Consider the following 21,594-nt stretch of genomic DNA (forward strand, 5'->3'; position numbering starts at 1 on the left):
GCTGCTCAGACACCAGACCTTGTGCTCACATTACTACAGTATTTTGGCTCCTGGGGAACACGGAGACCTTTGTTTCATGCGTAGGGGTTTAGGCCCAGAGCCTCAATGGGAGTTCAGCACCTGAATACCTTGGGGGACCTGGACTTTAGTCTTTGTTTAAAACAAGTGGTTTAAGGTTACAACGCAGCGTTGGCCTGATCCTGAGACAGGCTGGCATTCAACTCCCATTGGCTTCAATGGGGCATCCAGAGCCCGAGAGTGCTACTCTCATGTAGCTGGCTGCCAGCGTAGGGCTACCCTTGCCACAACCTTTTCCCCGGCCTCTCCCCCTGAGCCAGTAACCAGGAAGTGAGTGGCACAGGAGCAGCTCCAATCGCTCTATATCACCTGTGGATCCCCTCTATGCAGGTGTGCTGGTTTTATTCTACCTCATCTTCCCCCTCAAAGCAGCTACCCCAGCTCACACCAGCTGAAAATCTGGCCCAATGACTCCAAACTGAGACCTAGAGCACCACCTGGCGAATGCCCTTTACTTCCTTCATCGCTAGGGCCTGATCCTGCAAGAGCTGCACACAGAATTTGGGGTGGGGGTGGGGCAGAAATCTAGGCATGAGGCAGCATGAAGTCAGGCCCCACTGAGGTGATCAAAAGAACTCACTCATTTTCCAGAGAAGGGACCTCGGGGAAGGAGAAATGGGAACAAAAGGGTTGTGTGAGGAAGCCACTGGCATTGCACAGCACAAAACATTGCAGAGGTCTCTGTAGTGTGTTTAGATGGGGAGAGAAAATCCACAAACATACCCCACTTGCTGCAAAAGACTCTCCTTTGGTACATTATAAACAATAAAGAGCCTTTCACCTGCAACCGGGCACACAACCAACACAGAAACGGCTACATTTTAAAAAAAAAGAACCCTCAACAACTTCCAATTACACAATGTTAGGCTGTGTAGCGTCGGAGATCAGACAGAGCGTGAGCTGCTTTTGACTTGCCAGTCCAATACTGCCAGGATGAGGAACTCCATTAGCTCCTTGTCATAAGACGACAGCTGAATTCTATATAACATCCTACAGCACAATACAGAGCAGGGAAAAGGGGGAACAATAAGAAGACATGATCTAAAATATTCAAGTACATTTATCAGCCCGATAAATGGAGCTGCTATCCGCAGGTTTCCCAGCATCAGATCTCTCAAGCTTTAGGTCTCCTTACCTTCTCCCAGCGTGCTCACCACCATGACTTCAGAGGCTTTGCTGGCACCCCGGGAGGTATAAGCCTTTATATAGAAGCTATAACTGGTCGAGGGCTCTAAATCCGTCACTAGCTGCTGGAAGGTGCTTTTGCTAACAGCCTCCTGGTATTCCATCTCCACGGGGTCTGAAATGCACAAGAAAGGGAAAGCAGAGAGGCATTAGCTTTGCCTAAGAGGGAATGATCGGACAGACAAATGCTGCAGCAACAGTTTACTAAGTCGTAGTTTTGCATCAAAACAAGGAACTGCATTTGCCTGGCCTGATTCTACTCACCATGGGAGTTGGACTGGGCCCATATAGCTTCACTTTCCCTTCCCTCTCAGAGGAAATACCAGCACTCGGTTCCTTATATTTAACTATTAGGCTATATGGAAGGTTTGGTATAACTTTTCTCATATTCTGCTTACTCTTATCTCCTATTCTCTGACCTGCATACAAAGACTAATCCTCAGGGAGATTCAGATGACAGGGATGAGATAACTTGATCATCTCTCTATCTAGTCATTTACATGCCCCTCATCACCATAATATTCAAGTACCTAGGAGAAGGAGCATCAGGTTTTTTCCCATACCTGCAGCTTTCCTTATGTGCAGCACGTAACCGATGATCTCCTTGGTGTTCTGCAGAGGTTCGCTCCAGGATACCTGGACAGTGGTTGCGGAGACGGTCTCAGCTTTCACATTCTGCGGGGGACCAGGCAACCCATCTGCCCACAGCACCGTCAGGCGCGCGCTGGCTTGGGTGGAGCCGGCGCTGTTCTCAGCGATGCACTGGTAGATAGCTTCATCCTCCTGACTGATCCCGTAGATTGTGAGTGTGCTAAAAATACAGGCCGACAAAACAAAACAAGCTGTTCTGAGCCGAGCGCTTTCCTAGAAATATCTGGCCCCTTCAAAATCCCACCTGCCCGCCACAGCGAGGTCCATCCGGCCAGGTCTGAAAAGATGTCACAAACAGCTGAGGCTGACTGTGGGACCGTTGAAATAAATCCCATTTGGCATTGCTTGCTGAGCCAAACAGGAGCTATAAATAGGCTCCCAACGCTGCATCTGCAAGTTGATGATTCCATGAAAAGAAAAAGCCCAGGGAGGAGGAAGAGAAAAAGGAGAAGACATTATCCTGATTTTGTAACCAGGCGGCATATCTGTGTCTTGAATTAAAGAGATTGTGGACACCTCTAATTAAAGTTAGAAGGGAAGAGGCACACCCCGAGGGGCTGCTGCCCCTGGGCTGTGGAGAAAGAATGAGACACTAACAATATAGGTCGCAGTTATAGGATGGGCAACTGTGTCCTACACTGAGCAGTGTCTGTGAGAATGACTTAGGGGTCATGGAACATGGGTTCCCAGTGCAATGCTGTGGGGCAGAGCGGGAGAATGCAATCCTCGGCTGTATAAACAGGCAAGTATCAAGGAAGGGTAGGGAGGTGGCATTCTCAAATCTGATTCATGTTCATCTTCTTGCTTAGAACCTGCCTTTTCTCAGTGGAATCTTAATCTGCCCTGGCCCCCCAAGCTCAGCTGAGTTGCTTTCAGCACAATTCTTTATACCTGAGATATTTGCCAGTCATTTGCTATTTCAGCCTAGAGATGAGAATGGTGCTTCATGATCACAAATGGTCATGAGGGAGGGAAGCAATCTGAGTTCAGCAGAGTGAGTATGCAAGACAGCACAGGGAAAGTTTGAATTCTGAGCCCTACTTTCAGTAAGATTTTAGTCTCACTGAAGAACCTGATTCTTCAAGAAGGTAAGAGCCTCGAGACAGGTGCTGAGCTCAGCTGGTGCCAACTTCAGCTGTTAAAGGTGCTTGGTGCCTTGCAGAGTTGGGCCCTACACCTGCTTGGTCCCTGTGTCTATTCACATGATATTAACTTGGCTAGGAAGGATTATCGAAATAGCTACCAACAATGAGCTGACAAAGGCAAAGCCCGTGAAATTTAAGCCAAGTCTAATCAACCCCAGTCAGAAAGCCCTCTGGTGATGTTGTAATTGTATTATAGCACATTATAGCAGTCTTAGGGTAACATTAGGATTAGCCCACTTATCCTGCGGGGCTGTAGCTTCATCCTTTGCCTTTGTGTACTGAAAAGCCTGATAATTTCAAACCGAAATCCAAAGCCTGCGAGCCTGTTCTCTGGTTTTCACAAAACCTCCGTGTGCATTTCTGATGCTGGTGTTTGAAAGCACCGATTTCATACTGCAATCATTGGAACTGCTCTTCAAACATACTGCAGGGATGGGGTGGGGGGGGGCTGCTTCTTGGTTTAGGGGCTTTCAGTCACAACCATTTCAGCAGGGGGAAAAAGCCCGGTCATGCTCCAAATCTCTAAAATGCTGGTGGCTCTGTTCATTGACGCTAGTGCCCCAATCCTGCCAGCGTGAGAGGATGGTTGTTCGTTAGATAGGTGGTAATACGAAGAATTAGATTCCATTTACACCTCAGGTAGTTGAAGTGAATTGCTGCTTCAAGAACTGCACGGTTTTATGACAAGGGCCATTTATAACTGAGACAATTTCATATCCAATGGAGTGGAACAGCTGCCCAGATTCAGACAAACAGAGCCAGCAACTATCAATTTCAGAAAGAAAAAAAGAAAAGAAAAGAGGACACACTTGTTACTAGCAACCTGCCTATTTTGCTATTTACTGTTCAAAACAGCATTTTAGTAACTTTCAGCTTTCAAAGGGAGGCAGACAATGCATGGTCTGGTCTTTTAAGCTCTTACATATTTCCTCAAAAATCAAGTTTGGAACAAAAAAAAGAGATTAAAAGTAAATATCCAATACATCAGCCTTCAAAGACCCAGGGTCACTGTACTCTTACAATGTTCTCTCTGCTACCTAATAGAAACTGGCAGGCAGCCTCTGAAGCTCAAATAAACTGGAGTTGCTTCTAACAACCTTGATGCAGTAGCTCAAGAAGGTGCCAAACAAAATATATTTATAACTGCATTAGCCCAGTTACTATTGTGTAAAAAAGAGGGAAGTTGATGCTTTTTTCAGCCTGCTCTGAAGATGTAAATTCCTGCTACGCTCAGCTTGAGAATATGTTGCCTGGGAGCAAATACTGGAACAGTTATTTTAAAAAATAAGAGATGGTACTAGTACAAATCACTGCTGTAAATTGTGGTTGAACTGTAATTTCTGCTGTAAATTGAAGTGTTTTGGACCACAGCTAGAATGCTAAAATACTTATATATAAGGTTACCTTCCATTAGCCTTAAATGGACTTACTTGAACTCATCAATGAGAGAACACAGCCCTGTGTGTGTGGAGGAATGTAAGTAGAGTTAAAGGGAATATCCATCCACTTAGAAATCTCACTGACTGGCCCCCACTTTATCAATCGGTCACACTAGCTGTAAATACTGACCACCGGAGGCTCGTAATAGAGCCAAACCTCTCTGAACAGCATCCACAAGTTATCTTCATGGCCGATGTCAGGCACTAACATGAAGATCTGAGTTCAAGTGGAAAAGGAATTGACTAGGGGTCCGGGGAGTGAGTCAGGCGCTCGGTCCCCGGTGGGTGAATGACTCCAGCAAACTCCTCTGGCCAGCTAAAAAAGTACAGAAGGGATCTGGAAGTGTCCCATCCCAGCCTCCTCTCTGTGGGGGAGGAAGGTTCCCACAGCATGGGGCCTTGACTGGGAAGGCATGAAAGGGAGAAGAACATGTTTATGAAATCATTTCAATATGGTGGGAGAGGTAGAGTGTATGGCATCTTCACACCATTTCTATCTCACAATCAAGGGCAAATTCTAAACCATTGATGTAACTTACATAAGTCTCTGATGAAGATGAGCCCTAACCAAATGCACAGATCCAGCCACCCACTCTGGGAAAGCTCAGACATGGTGCTAAACCCAGTGCCTGAGCCCCATCCCTAGCTGATGTTGGGAAGTTACCTGTACATTTACATCAGCCAGGACTGGACAATGTTGGAAATATTTTTACTAACCTTTGAACTGGCATTTTAACTTACCATGTTCTATTGGATGTTTCTCATCACCTGACAAAATCCTGCAGGGTATATATTTTCACACAGGACATTGTTCATTCATTATTGTACGTAAACTCTGCTTACCAATGTATCACATGATATAGTTATACATTGTGGTGGCCGCATACCTGTTGCACTGTATTTATGCTTATTTGCCTCGTTGTTCTCATGATGATTTCCTGAGTTCTGTTCAGTACATTTGACAGGTTTTGAATGGTTTTGCGTTGGCTCACTTGTAACTTAGCAGAAACTTTCATTGGATCATAATGTCTCAGGGTTTCAGTGACATTTGTACAGTATATGTCAAAGTCAGCATGCAATAAATGATTCCTCAAGCAGAAACAAACACACACACAGACCCTTTGGTATGTAAGAAATGCCCCCAATCTAACCAAATCCACATTTACTACCAGATCATGGCATTAAAAAAAAACATTTTATTACATGAGGGTGAACGTTAGAGATAAAGAAACATTGTGGATGAGTCTGGTCTCAGTTACGCTGGCGAAAATCTGGAGTAACTCTGCTGAAGTCAATGAAATTACATGACTTTAAGTATAAGGTCAGAATCAGGCACATTGTTTATGTCAGTGAAAAACCGTAAGTAGAAAGTGTAAATTACAAATAACCCAACATTGTCTGATTGTATATCATAATGAATGATTCTTTTAATTGTAACAAAATATTGGTCTTCCTGTATTAAAATCAATTATTGCTGTTGATTTAACATTCATATTTCTGCCTTGCAAATCATCAGGACTGGCGCACATGAGCAAATGTTTAACAGCCATCTATTTATGTCCTAGGCCTTTGTTTCCTTGGAAACATTGTAAATGGAATACGAAATAGGACGGTTTCAGCTGATATGGTGATTTCAGTGAATCAAACCGTAAACTCCCTTCATAGCCATAGGCTCAATATAGCTGATTAAATGAAAAAGGAAAGGGGGGAAAGAAGGCCCAACTTGTAGCTTAACTGTGTCAACAAGAGAGGATTTCCACAAGGACAGATGGTGCAAAGGCGGGATTATGCAATTCAAAAGCTGTATTTGCAGCTTTCCATAAAACAGAAGATGTGAGAAAGGAGCACGAATGCTGCTTCCGTCTGCAGCATCAATATTGGGATTATTCTTATGAATTCGCTGGGCATCTGTGTACCTAGGAACAGCCTTATCCAGGCTGGCTCTGAAGCAGAGGGGAGCGCGGAACCTCCCGATTGCAGACAAAGTGACACAGAAACAATGGGAAGCATTTAGCTTCCACGGACTTACCGCTGGGTTTAATATACAGTTTAAATGTAGGAAGAGAGACAGTGGAGGGCAGTGGGAAGTCAGGGTTGGGGAGGGAGCAGTGCCCTGGCTCTGTTCACACCTCACTGTCCTTTCGTTTCGTTCTTGGGCTGGCTGCTCAGATCGATGGAGCAGACTTTATAGCCTTCTTTTTTCATATGGCCACTTGCAAAACAGCACTCAAGGTCAATGTCCAAGTCTGACATCCACTCTGTGGCTTCCAGTGACATGGAATGAATCAAAGCTGCCCCACCAGAGAAGGCTCTTAGAGGGCAGTGGTTCACTAGATCAGTGGTTCTCAAACGAGGGCCACCACTTCCTGGAACGGCAAACTGCGGCCAGTCGGAGCAGCGATCGGCCGAACCTGTGAATGCAGCAGGTAAACAAACTGGCCCGGCCCACCAGGGACTTTCCCTGAACAAGTGGTGGCCCTAGTTTGAGAACCACTACTCTAGATGGTCCGTGGTTTGGATGTCTTCCCTGAGAGTTTCCTGTAGTGGGGAGCCTTTGAAAACATTAGGAACTGGCCCCTATTTAACCAGACCTGTACCTCGTGCCCTGCTCTCCGCCATGTGTACAGCCTTCTGAAAACAAAAAGCCAGCTCTCTGTTGCAACGAGCTGAGGAAATCGCATGACACCAGAGGGGAAGATGCTGATCTAATCCCAGGGTCTGCAATCAGCCAGTTTCTAATTTATGCCTTGGCACCAGATGGCATGTGAAAGAGCCTCCAACTCGTATCTAATTCACCAATCCCAGCAGTATCTAGGTGTCAGGTACCTAAACGAGTTACACCAACACTGTCAGCAAAAGAGATCAAAACTCCCCACCTCTCCCTCGACTCCTCTGCTGCCCTGAGTGGACCCACACTCGGGGGTTGTCTTCCAAAAGAATGTGATTTGGTCTTTTTGCAGCTGCATTATTGCGGGAAAGAGGGTTGAGCATCATAACCTAGAAATGGTAGGGCTTGGTGATCTTGCTGATCTCTGGTGGTGGGAGATTCCACAGCCTCGGATGCACACTCTACCAAGAATGCAGTGCCCCCAAAAAGTCAGATGAACCTCAAGCCAAGATCATAGTTACAACCCTTAATACGAGGGCCTATTCTGCCTAAGGGATCAGAGCACTGCATCCAATTCAAGTCCCGCCTGTGGCCGCCTGTCGTAATGCTAAACAGGCTGTGTAGATTAGAGCAGGCAGCTTATTGTTCTTTACCGGTGAAATACTTTACTGCCTAAGTCAAACGCTGGTGGTCTCGAATGTGTCACAGAAGAACAGCAATATAATAAAAGCTGAGCAATAGCAGTTCTCAGAGTGGAGTCTGAAGAGTAAAGCAATACAAATCACAGGTTGAATTTGAAATTAAAAACATTTGTTTCTTTTATCGTTAGTGCTGGTGAAAAGTGCGGGGCTGAGGTCTGTCTCTAGCCACAGACAGGTACAGCTCGAGCTGTGGCAGGCTTGGCCAAGAATGGTCTGCCAAAACTCCTCAATGCTGGCTTGGAGGGGTTATTTGATTTACCTCAGTGTTCATGAACTGTCTCTCTCTACGTTTTTTACAACGTACCCATCTGTCTAGTACCTAGATGCAGCATACAGGAATAAGAATCACAACACATCTGAATCACATCATGGATCCTGTTCATCATGGCTAGATTTAGATACTCTTCCCTGGAGGTGTTTTCCGTATTTATTTGTTCTTTGACTCCTGTCATTGCAGGAAGGCTTTTGCATAAGAAGGTGGCCTTTGCACAGCCACAGAGCAGGACTTGGGATCATCTCCAGCAGAGAGACCCACAGAACTCTCTGCCTGCACCCCTACCACCGCCTACCAGAAGTCTCATCCCAGGCACGAACAGCATCAACATTCTTGATAAGTGCAGCTGTCCCGTAAGTCATGAATGGAAAGAAACTCTCTGAGGTAGCCAAGAACTTGCCCATGAAGGACCTTAAAGAATAGGACCAGCGCCTTGAATTTGACCCAGATCTCCCTTCCCCCAATGGAAAACAGCCTACTCTCCAGCCAGCGTCATGTTGTCAGTCAAGATGAAATTATATTATCTCCATTAAAACTGGATCTGCCTCTGGCTGTTTCAATATTAGAAAGAGGCTTGTCTCAACACGTCTGCTGGCAGATTATTTTAGCAGAATGCTAGCAGAGTAATAGGGCAGGAAACACAATTGCTGTGAGATAACCGCTGTATACCTGACCCTTTCTCCTGTATTCAGAGAGCATTTCAGAGGGCAAAGTGTGAGGTGATTAGCTGCCATTTTAAACCAAACCATGTTATCCAGATGCTAGAACTTCCAGTCCAAGAGGTCCCTGGGGATGCTAAGTGATCAGGATCTGGGTAGGCATACCCTGTGATATTTCACAGGCACCATATGCCTTACCAATAGGACCCTGATATCACTGTGTTCTGCCATATGAAATAACTAAATTTTCTAACTGAGTTGTAGCTTGTGAGATTTTACACCAGCAGCTCACATTCCTAGAGCAGACTGTCATGTCTGAAGAAATAAGATTCTGCGCACACTGAAAACAGCATGCAGCTAAAACCTCTGTCTTAGAGACTTTTTAAAACTTTTCTTTCCTGGAGGTTTATAAGTGCGAGTTTGTGAGTGGTAGATGATTAGGGTCAAAGAGAGCCATTAAATATGATCGACAGAGGCCACAGATGTTGTGTTACTTTGAACTAGGTCACAGACAGTGGGTCGATACAATTATTACATTTTCAGCAACACCTAAAAACTTTAATGAGGTGTAGAAATTGAGGGCAGAGAAGCAGGCAGAGTGCTTATCCTAGGAAAAAAATGCTGGACTTCCATAAGGTACAATTATATAAGGAACTAGTAACCTCAAAATAAGGTTCGCTCTCTCTCTCACGCACACACACTCACATAGAAAAAAAAAACAACACAACCTGACCTGCAGATATCACAAATGGACTGTCAAGACCCTGTATATCCTCGGTGGAAGCACCTACCATAGGTGCTGGATCTAGGGGTGCTGGGGGTACAGCAGCACCCCCTGGCTTAAAGTGGTTTCCATCATACACAGGGTTTACAATTTGGTTCAATGGCTCTCAGCCCCCCCGACGATACAAATTGTTCCAGCAGCCGCGCCTACACCATGGTAATCTCTATCATGCCTAAATTCTAAGGGGGTTATTAGCAGCAAGTCAATGATAATTCGTCAAATATGAGGCTCTGCTCCTTGAAGAGGCCACTGGTAAGCTCCAGTTTGCCTCTTAAATATTTATGGGACCAATTCTGCCTGCTTTTGCCCATTGTGAATCCCCATCAAAATCAGTGAGGCTGCAGCAGGTGTCATTTGGGGCAGAATCTGGCCCTGTTTCCCAAAGGTTTGTTGTTGTTTTTTTATTAAGAAGCTTAAACAAAAGCAAAATGTCTAGCTGCTATGTGACATACCCCTCCCCTTCACACAGCAGCAGAGTGGTTCTGGCTCGAAATGCCTGAAATATGCAAGTGCCCTTTATTTCTCCCTGTGAACAGAAAATCTGTCACGTCGGGACATCTGCTCTTTGAAAACTTTTCCGCTCCTGCCAGACTGATGGCAACATTAACGCATCAGACGATATGAGATGCCAGAACGCTTTCTGCTGGCCACTAAAGATGCTCAGTGAGCTGAGAGCTCAATCAAATTTTTGCACAATGCACTGACAGGCATTCATAAAAGTGGGGAGCTGCGTTGTTGTCAATTCACACCACGCCGATCTGAAGTGGGGGTGGAGAGGAACAGGAGGCCTCAGCTATTCAAAAGCAGCATATTCACAAGCTGTCTCTTGGTTCACAGGCAATCAAGATGACTGATCTCACTCGGGTCAGAGGTCTAGGCCAGTGACCAGAGCTCAGCTTTCCAAAGTGAAGGAAACCTCTTCACTGCTTCAGCGGCACAAAGAAAAAGAGGGGCCTACTTGGAAAGGTATCAGCATGTGCACACATACAAAAAGAGGTTCGCTCCTGATCAGGAGAAAATGCGATGTAACTAACGCAGAGATTAGAGTGACTAGTTGTGGGAGCCTTTTCAGTTTTGTTGGTGGCAGGAATGTACCAGTCAGCATTCAGATGCATGGCAATCACCCATTCAAAAAGTTTCTGACCACATGCTATGGCCAGCATGACTGTATTTGTGATGGTCTGTCTTGGAGATGACTGTACAGATGAATAACTGTCTCTCAGCCACTTGCCAGCATGGTTAGAAAGAAGCTTTTGCCTGGAGTGGTGTGTGGTGACGTTGTTCCAAAGGTGTCCCACATTTGGAAGCTAGACAAATTCAGACCGGAAATAAGGTGCCCATTTTTAAGAGTGAGGGTAATTAATGAAAGAACTGCCCTAAGAGACGAGGCGAATTCTCCATCACTTGAAATCGTTACCTCAGAGTTGGATGTCTTTCTAAACAATGTGCTCTAGCTCAACCAGACATGATGGACTTCATGCTTGAACCACTAGGTGAAAGACTTTGGCCTGTGTTGTGCAGGAAGTCAAACTAGATAACCAGAATGGTCTCTTCTGGCTTTAAGCTCTATGGATTTATATTTAGTAGAACACGATGTAACCCTCTTTCTGGCTGGCTAGGATCTGGTTTAATTCCTGCAATTGGAGCCTGGCTCAGACCTACCACAATTTCTCCAAACTCCTGTAACAGGCGTTTTGGAGAAATAAGTAAGATGGAGTAAGATGGAGGACAAAAGTGGTGCCCAGATAGCACAGGGACCAATGCATTAAAAATGGGCAAGTAGAGAGGCTCTATATCTAGATAGAGAGGCTCCATATCTAGCTGTCCTGTGCTCATCAACGGGGTATCTGAATGTCTTACGGATATAGGTCCAGATTCTGCCTGACCATCATATGGGGTGAGGGAGCAAGGAAATTCCCCGTTCCCAGGTTGCCCACATAAGTTAGGCAGAATTCCAGTCTATTTCAAGTGAAAACAGGGACTGCTGCTCCCTACTCCTTAGGGGGTGCACAACACGCCGAGGGGACAGGGCTTCAGCTCCACCACATCCTAGCCCCAAGGCAGCAGAACTGGTTGGCCACGGAGGAGATAGCAAGCTGCATCCCACATACTCCAGAAGCCACAGTCAAGGCCTTAAAAAGTGATATAGTTTCAATCCATGCCCATTTCATTATTATTATGATTTATTATTTGTATTATGATGGATCAGGACCCGTTGTGTTAGGCGCTATACAAACAGAACAAAGAGACAGTCCCTGCCCCAAAGGGCCTGCAGTATAAGACGAGAAACAAGAGATGAATGCATGGGACTTCAAGGAACCAATGAGACAATCCAGGTCAGCAGGACTGGCAGTGGTCTCAGCACACCAACAGTCTAACCTTCACTTTGAATGTATTTTCTCTCACAAGCATACACACAGTTGCATGTGCACGTAAAGTACACACAAGTATGTAATGTGCACACACTCATGGTACACAAACTGCCCTTTGGGTTCTTTAGGATTTTACTGTTGTGGATATAGATATAAATAATAATAATTACAAGTGTCCAACCTGCAGGTTCAGATCTAAATCCCAACCCAACTCCAAACTTCCCAGAGTTCAAGGGCTCTTGGATCATTGGTTTCAGTTGGTCCCTCTTAAAGAGAAGGGCCTGAGCTGCAAAGTTTGGGTAGGGATCGGAGCTTTCCCAATGTCTGAAGGAGTTTCACTTAGAGCCAGTGTTGCAATTAAGATACATCTCTAACAATACTTGGCACTAATCTCAAAGCAATTTACAGAGGTGAGTAGCACGATTATCTTCATTTGACAGATAGGGAACGTGTGTCACAGAGAGTTTAAATGACTTGTCCAAAGTCAGTGTCAGAGCTGGGAACAGAACTCAGCAGCCAGGTTCACCGCTGATGTCAGAAGGTACAATTCCATTCACTTCTGTGGCCTTGTGTCTTCTTATGCCAGCAGAGAAGCTGACAACACAGTGGCTTCCTGATTCCTGGTTCCCTGCTCTAAACAGCAGACAATGGCCAATGACAGGTTTTTCTTGATTACATAGTTTGATGGCAGCAGGTTTTATACAAACAAGAGGAAGCACTTTTTCACACACCGCACAGCTAGCCTGTGGAACTCATTGCCATGGGATGTTGTGATGACCAAAAGTATAACTGGATAAAAAAAGAAGTAGAAAAGCTCATGGAGGATAAGTCCATCAATGGCTATTAATGGCCAAGATAGTCAGGGACGCAACTCCATACCGGGGAAACCCTAAACCTGTGACTTCCAGAAGGTGGGTTCCGTACATTATCCCGAACCTCTGGTACAGGAAACTGTTGGAGACGGGACACTGGGCAAGATGGACCATGGTCCGACCCAGAACAGTTCTTATGTCTGTTTGGGTGTGTGTTGGGGGCTGGGTTAAGATATAAAAGGAGGAACGGGAGAACACGCAGAGCTGTACAAGGGACCCCTCTACAAATGTATTGTTTTCCATACATAACCAACACAAGAGTGAGTTATAACATTGAATCAGCAAGTTATTAATACGCCAGCTAGATGGAACGGACCACTGAGAAAAATCACAGCAGCAGCAAAATAATCATCGAGACACATGAGATGGGAAAGACCAAGGTCCATCAATGTCAGCTGCCCTGTAATTGCTGCAAATCCATCTTGTGGGATATGACCGCCTGACCCTAATGCATGATCCCTGCTCACGGCAGAGGAGACTGAGTTATGATGATGCCCCACTGCTGGCTTTGTGCTCTGTTCGAGGGATTCTACGCCCCATGCTGCAGAGGCAATTGGGTTGCAGAGCAGGTTTTACATATTCCTTCAAAACAAAATCAAACCCATAAATGATCTTTAAGTGAGGAGCAGCCGCTTAACATCTAGACCCTCCCTCCACCTTCTTGTTCTTCCTTATTTTTCATGCTTCTGGGAACTAACAGACTTTAGCATGCAGCTCCCTCGACCTGTAATCAGTGAAGTTCTCCAACTGCCCTCAAGACTTGAAACACAGGGGCCTGATTGTTCCCCAAATGGGTGCACACAGTTCAGTCATGTCAGCAGGATCTTGCTGGGACCATGAACCCCTCTTTGTTTTCATAACAAGCCACTGAACTATTTCACTCCCCTGCAAGGGGCAGTTATTCTACTCAGCCATAGCAATAGGTAGCTTGCTTGCATTTGATATCCAAAAGCTGACAATGCAGCGTATACAATAGCAGGTGGATGGGGACTGACATCTATTAGAATGAAATCCGGTGGATGCACTGGAATTCAGCACCAAGAGAAGGAACAAAACTTTCTCTACATGTATTTACAATGTATTATTTTCTCCGATGAGGGTTTAACACACACCACTCATGTAGTAAGTCATTCAAGGGATATTGACAACAGGAGCTCAACACATAAAGGTAACAGAGTTTAAAGGGGGACAGTTCATAAGCTAAGGTCACTGTGAAAGCAAAAGCCACCTGAGCCCTGGGTTGTACTGATGCCCCTTTTCAGTGGAATAATTGAAATCCCTTAATTACCATTTTGTAAATAAAATCGTCTTGAAAAATCAATGTTTAGAGCCTGCCTTCTCTGCAGATGTTGGCCTTTGTTACTTGCTGTTATGGCAATGCAGCCTAGCTACATAAACCCCTGAATGTGATTTATTTCTAGCCTGAAAATGACCCCCTGGAACCTACTGAACACTTATTGGGTCAAATGATGAAACGCAATAAACCTTTCATAGTGGCAATTTTGTTATTATTTCATGCCTCACCCTCTCCTGGTATATTTCAATCTACCAACCTCAAATGCATGATTTTGAAAAGTGCGCAAGCTCACCTCTACCGTCCAAAAGAACCACCCGTTTGCCATGGCGGCGATACGTTTTCTTGCAGATTGCACTGACTACAAGTGTCGGAATTTGCCAGTAACGCATTATACTTCCCCTTCCACCCTTGGGGAAACCATTCCAGCCTGTGGGTTTGGAACTATTTAAGGAGCAGTCGCACTTTTGTTGTTGCAAACTACACAATTATGTACTGTTGATCACGATCAATTGAAATAATTCTGGTTTCAGAGTAGCAGCCGTGTTAGTCTGTATTCGCAAAAAGAAAAGGAGGACTTGTGGCACCTTAGAGACTAACAAATTTACTTGAGCATAAGCTTTCGTGAGCTACAGCTCACTTCATCGGATGCTGTAGCTCACGAAAGCTTATGCTCAAATAAATTTGTTGGTCTCTAAGGTGCCACAAGTCCTCCTTTTCTTTTTTTTGAAATAATTCTGTAGGTGAATGTGTACTCTCAGATCAGGGCAGAGTGGGAGAGATCCTCACCTAGTACAAAGGGGCACATCTCCATTGAAGCCAATGAAGCTGCACCGATATATGCCAGCTGAGGATCTGGCACTATGTATGCAGATTCCGCTCTACCTGTTCTGTATCCCGTACTGGAATCTGCACATGCAAGGTGAGCAAATCAGAGCTGCAATCTACTGTGCGGCTCCAAGAGCAGAATTCAGCCCTATGTTTGTCAGATGAAACAAATTCCAGTGAGCTGGTCAAATATACAATCATTCCAACAAACATGGGCTCCATGGTCTGAGAAAGGGATCACATAGCAAGAGTCTTACTTCTTAGGGAAAGTGATTTTTATTCACAGCTTTTGATGGAAAATCCCACAATTCCCTAGGCCTGGGCCTTCATGCATTTTTCATTAACAATTATCCGTGATCCAGAATTGCCTCTGATTTTTGCTAAACATTGATCAGATATTTTGTTCCCACACAGCTGGCATTTTCAAAACAGAACCACCTCCTTTCGAGAGGGCATCGCATTGGACAATCTTAAATGGACTAAGAGCTCTTCAGAGCATAAAATAATTAGAATTCACATTTTACAGATGGGGGAATGGAAAGGGTATTTCTTGGACTTAGCTTGCAAAGGTCATTTGACTATGTAAAAAGACTATAAATTGCTTGGCAAGTGAATCAGTGTGTCCAGAGCCCCATACCATGCATGAAGATCACTAAAATAATTGGCTCAGTAAGGCACAGGTCCGAGGGATATAATAAGTCACAATCTGCTGAGGTTTCAGTCATAAAGAGCAGTCATTTCCACCTACCCCACGGGATAGAATTTTTCATCCGTCCAAAACCCAGCTATAAATTCGGTGTTTCTCCAACATCCTGAACTCTGATATCACGGGTTGAAAATGAGGCTCGAACAATTTTCAAGAAGAGTCAAATTCTCTTGTTGGGAAAATTGTTGACGGTCTTATTCTGGGCACCAATTACATATTTTAAAGTCACATGTCCCCTAATAGTCCTTCCTTCTCTTCCAATTATTTTAGCCACCACCTGGTACCTAAGGACACATGCATACATCCCTCCAAAGGGACTCAGGCCTCATCCTGGGATCCTCCATAAGACAGAGTTTAGTCCAGATATTCCATCTGGACAATTCTGTATGACCAAGCTCTACCTCCTGCCATCAATTCTTACTCAAAATTCTGATTGATTTCAATAGGATTTTGGCATGGGAAGCCGTAAGAGGAAATGGCCCCAAAGTCAAAGGTGTGTCCTTCTGTACCAGGAAAAAAAAACCCCAAACACCTTTGAAGCGGCCTTTCTTTGTTTTACATTCAGACCACAATACAATGTGGCCCTGAACTCCTAGTTACTCCTGTCTTAGGAGATCAATGTGGGCTGGGACTGGCACATGTCAGGAAGAGCTCCAGGCTAGTTTTCCCTTGTTTGGTTGGGAAGCGGGGTGGGATGGGGTGGGTGGGAACGGAGGGAGAGAAATGGGAGGGAGAACAGAGAATACAATAAGCCTAAAACTGATTCCCTTTTTCCCTTGAAGGATCAAATGGGCAGAGAAATACCCTCAAGAGGAGATAGGGTCTGAACACCCGCCTCTTTCCCCAGCCTATAATTTGCATATTCAGATATAATTATCAGGAAAGTTCAGTAATTCCAGTATATCAGGCAATATTTTTAAAGCATGATCTCAGGAAAGCGAGTCAAAGCCAATGTAAATACAATGCTTCTTAACTGAAGTGCATTATCCTCTGTGCTAGCCGTCTGGCTGCTGCCTCCTGTGGTTAACTCACAAAAGAGGTTCAGAAGTTTCTCTGGCCTGTGGTTTGCTTTCCTTGTGCAGAAGCAGCCCATACGGGGCATGACTCAGGATGATCTAGACTTCCAGAGGCTAACGGGCCTCTTCTCAACTGCATGATGCCCTTTGCAAAGTCTTCAGAATAGAATTTCCTATAGATGGCTTCTACCGGACTGGGTCACTAAAGAACGCCAGCCTCCCTTTCTGGCACTGATCTGGGGACTGCCTCTGTCCCACTGGAGTGAACAGAAGTTTTGCAATTGACCTCAATGGGAGCAAGATTACGTCTTTAAATGACTCTCCCTAGGAGGTTGTAAGAAACCAAAAAGGAGAAGGGAAATAAGGGTGGGAATATTTCCTTCAACAAATGTCTACCGCAGACAATACCACTTCGTACCTTTATACAGCAGCTCCTTCTGCCTGAGGATGTCAGAGCATTTCACATACATTAATTAATCATAACACCCTGGAGAAATATTATCACCCCTATTCTAGAGAAGGGGAAACCAAGGCACAGCATTCAAATGACTTGCCACATTATCTGTACATTTCTAGTGCACAACCTGGGTGCACACAGTAATCCTGTGGAATGGCTGGGCCTAGAACTTTGATCTCTTGACTCCTTGTCCTGCACTTCACCCACAAGACAAGGAAAATCCAGCATGGTTACCCCCCAGCATTCAAGAACCATGAATCCCCTTCCCCCCCGACCCCATCAAGAGATTTTAAAAACAACAAATTTGGGGTTATTTTATTTGCTATTGTTTTTTAAGTCTTTGTGGTCCATATTTTCCAGCTTTTCTTCACAAGCCCCTAAGGCTAGAAACACACTTCTTAAAAACCAGAGGCAAGATGTTCATGTAATCACATGACTCCAGGAGCTGGGTGGTCTCTCTTACTGCCCTCCCAGGGTGGGTACAGGATCCTAGGCTAGTCTATGCCTGCATCTTCTTTTTGCCCTGAGACACTGTCTTAAAGAAGCTATAAGTGCTTTGTGACCTTGGACACACACAGCTCTGCTCTTTTGGGATTACATGCCTCATTTCCACATGCAGCCTAAACCTTCCCTGCTGTGTTCAGCTGCGTTCCTGACAGATCTGAACACGGCTCTTCTAAAAGGTACCTCAGGGGCCTGAGTGGGGGCAATCTACTGAACATGTGCAAAATACACAGGGCAGCTGGTAGCCACAAGGAAGCAGGAGGAATGATTTAACAGGCGGGGTTGATACTGTGGCCAGGGACTTCACACAAGGCATTCTACCTTACCAGGGTTGGCTTGGATCCGAACCACTCGTGGAAGGACTACACCTCTGAGAGGGCTGTCAGGAAATGTCTAGGATGGGGAAGCAGGCAGAGCAGAGACCAGAGGCTCTCACACCCAGCCCCATTCCAGTTCTTCCTGTTGCATGCTGGGGACTGGGAAAATTCTTTATTTTCTAGGCTCCGTATTGTCGGGGGGCACAGATCAATTATTGCACAAAGTGAACGAAACCCAACCGTGTGGAAAGAACAATGCAACAGCTACCCTCTCGAAGAGTCTCTGTTTACTCTCTCATGCTCTTAGAATGACTGTGTAACAGTCACCCAAGCAGCGTGTGTAAGTCCCACTTCTATCTGTCTGGGCATTTATCCTGCAATCATCATTATGGCATCTCAGAAATCCAGTACGATGAGTACCAGGGAATCACTGGTGCAATTAATGACTGCCAGTGAATTACTCTGGATTTATTTACATGCACGAACATGATCAGCATCTTTCCTCTGCATGGCCTGGATCCTAAAGCCAATTCTCATGGACAAATCCCACCGAACCAGTTTTATGAGTTTTCTCTTTGACTGTAATATGGACAACGTGTGCTGTGTTGGTAGTTATGCAAGTGAACCAATCAGGGAGCAGCAACAATACCAGACCTATGTAACTAGCCAACACAGTCGGAAGTGCAAGGCCCTTCCACACGAGAGGAGCTCCCAGGAAACATCTGCAAAACCACCTCATTGTCTTCCTTAAGATTCCTCTGCCTTTGTGTCTACAAGATCTTTACCCTGGCTAGGCAGCTGGTGTGCTGTGAAATCTACTTCCATGCTGACCAGTATCAATCGTTTCCTTGTGTTCCCCCATCTGGCTGTCGCATCCACCTGTTGTCTCTTGCCTTATATTTACATTGTAAGCTCTTTGGGGGCAGGGACCTGCTTTCTGTTACTTGTGTGATCAACGCCTAGCAAAGCAAGGTCTCGGTCAACGATTAGTGTCCTGATGCGCTACGACAGTATAAGAAATAGATAATAATAAATAATAATAGTAATTTAGGACCAAATCTATCAATTGACATTTGCTTTTGGCAAATATTAAGCCACTGGAATGAAACAGTTGCTCCTAATGAATACAAGCTCTGATTAGCTTCAGGCACTCAAATGCTTGCAGAAGGAGAGGACAGCAGGGCCAGAAACACAGACAAATTGAAATGTTCTTTCGAACTGGAAGATATAGTCACAGAAATTATTCCCCACCTTCCATGCCATGCTAGTGACAACCATGAAGTCCTCGCGTAGGTGGTCAGAGATCTGTAACAATAAGTTCAAAGAGGGAAAATCCCTGAACCTAGATTTCTTTAAAATACCTACCCAAGCAGAGATGGGCCAAGACAGGATCCATTTAGACAAACTGATCCTTCCTCAGCCCATGAGATGAGAGTGAAAGGGGGGCTCAAATAAATGGGACCAGGAGCTGAACAACTCATTTTGGTTTTAGGTTTGTAAAACCAAAATCTAACAGGACATTTTGGAGGTAGGACCTGAAGGAGGGGGACCAAAACACCCCAGTTTTTGGCTATTTCTAAATCCTAGTCTGTCAATGGGTGACCCTAGCTGTGTCGTTTTCAGGAGCAGGGTTGTTCATATGGTACATTTGGAAATCAATTAGTGCACAATATGACTTTGGATGATTTATTCTTTTTCTAAAAACCCCTTTGGGGGCATTCAGACCTTTATAGCCATATTAAGCAGAGTTTTAATCCAAATGAATTTTCCAGGAAACCGGGTAATCTAATTAAAAAGCTTAGAGTGGAGTTTAGTAGCTTCATTACCATTAGATTCTAGATCCATTATTACATGGACAAATATTTTCTGAGTGCAAGTGACTGATAAATCCAAAGGCCTAATCGCAAATGGACTTTGCCTGGAATTAAGCAGGTTACAGTACTTAGTCATGCACCCAAGAATGAAAGGAAAGGGCACATTGGAAAGGGTCCTTGCAGAAAAACAAACCATTGACTTCTTTTCTCCAGTTCATCCTATCCCACAACAATCAGCCATCCTGTAAACCCACTTACAACTGCACTTCTCAGATCAGTGGCTTTGGAAACTCCCTCAGGTGCGTCCCGTCCCTTCCATCTCCCAGGGTTGCAAGCCCAGGTAGGCCAAACTGACTCCAAAAGATGTGGGTATCTCCAAAGGTTTGAGTATCTCCAAGCTTTGGGTACTTACCACCTTCCTCAGGTTGAGAGGAAGGATAGTCTCGTGGGTATGGCACTGGACTAGGACACCTAAAAGAACTGGATTCAGTGCCAGATTCTGTCACAGATTCTCTTACGCAAAACCCTTAAGGTATGTCTACACGGCAATCAGAGGTGGTCTAGATCAGCGGTTCTCAGACTGTGAGTCGGAACCCCAAAGTGGGTCACAACCCCATTTTAATGGGGTCGCGAGGGCAGGCTTAAACTTGCTGGGGCCCAGGGCCAAAGCCTGAGCCCCATTGCCTGGGCCAAAAACCAAAGCCTGAGGGCTTCCTGGGTGGCGGGGCTCAGGTTACAGGCCCTTTGCCTGGGGCTGAAGCCCTGGGGCGGAGAGGCTTGGGCTTTGGCCCCTCCCACCCTGGGGTGGTGGGCCTAAGGCGGGCTCAGTCTTCGGTCCCCCATCCTGGGGTCGTGTAGTAATTTTTGTTGTCAGAAGGGGGTCGCGTTGCAATGAAGTTTGAGAACCCGTGGTCTAAATATCTTGATTAACAATAGCAGAGAAGCTGCAGCAGTTGCCTGAGAGCCTACTCAGAGTCCCGAGTGGGCTCGTCCTGTACAGCCCATGCTGATCAGGCTTCACTGCTGTGGTTATTCAATCCCGCTAGATCAAAGCTAGCTTAGTTATGTCCACACATGCTGCAGGTGCATCTCTAGCTGCAAAGTAGACAGAACCTTGGTTTCTCTGGAAAAAAAAGAGGCGTCACGGTGGATAATCGCAGACCATAAGCTGCCAGTGCAGTGCTGTGGCTAAAAGAGCTACTGTGATCCCGGGAGGCATGAACAGGGGAATCTCAAGGAGGAGCAGAGAGGTTATTTTACCTGCATATTTGGCACTGGGGCAACTGCTGCTGGAATGCTGTGTGCAGTTCTGGTGCCCACCGTTCAAGAAGGATGTTGGTAGATTGCAGAGAGTTCAGAGAAGAGCCACCAGAATGACTTCAGGATTAGAAACCCTGCCTCGTAGTGACAGACTCAAGAAGCTAAATCTATTTAGCTTAACAAAGAGAACAAACAACATAAGAACATAAGAACGGCCACCCTGGGTCAGACCAAAGGTCCATCTAGCCTAGTATCCCGTCTTCCAACAGTGGCCAATGCCGGGTGCCCCAGAAGGAATGAACAGAACAGGTAATCATCAAGTGATCCATCCCCTGTTGCCCATTCCCAGCTTTTGGCAAACAGAGGCTAGGGACTCCATTCCTGCCCATCCTGGCTAATAGCCATTCATGGATCTATCCTCCATGAACATATCTAGTTCTTTTTTGAACCCTGTTATAGTCTTGGCCTTCACAGCATCCTCTGGCAGGGAGTTCCACAGGTTGACTGTGCGTTGTGTGAAAAAATACTTTCTTTTGTTTATATTAAATCTGCTGCCTACTAGGCAGGTTAAGGGGTGACCTGATCAAAGTCTGTAAGTATTTACATGAGGAACAAATATTTGATAATGGG

At 45.3% G+C, this 21,594-nt stretch overlaps 1 protein-coding gene across 1 annotated transcript in view; it reads right to left on the reverse strand.

Annotated features, from left to right (window-relative positions):
• Positions 1 to 21,594, reverse strand: part of IGDCC3 (immunoglobulin superfamily DCC subclass member 3) — a 258,890-nt gene that overhangs the window by 98,934 nt on the left and 138,362 nt on the right. Inside the window, exons 8-9 of the mRNA XM_078854705.1 lie at positions 1,827 to 2,074; positions 1,214 to 1,378 (exon numbers count right to left, since the gene is read on the reverse strand). Of these exons, the coding sequence (XP_078710831.1) occupies positions 1,214 to 1,378; positions 1,827 to 2,074 (413 nt within the window). The remainder of the gene's footprint in view (positions 1 to 1,213; positions 1,379 to 1,826; positions 2,075 to 21,594) is intronic.

Source organism: Lepidochelys kempii, chromosome 10, assembly GCF_965140285.1.
Source record: "Lepidochelys kempii isolate rLepKem1 chromosome 10, rLepKem1.hap1, whole genome shotgun sequence".
Lineage (NCBI taxonomy): Eukaryota > Metazoa > Chordata > Testudines > Cheloniidae > Lepidochelys > Lepidochelys kempii.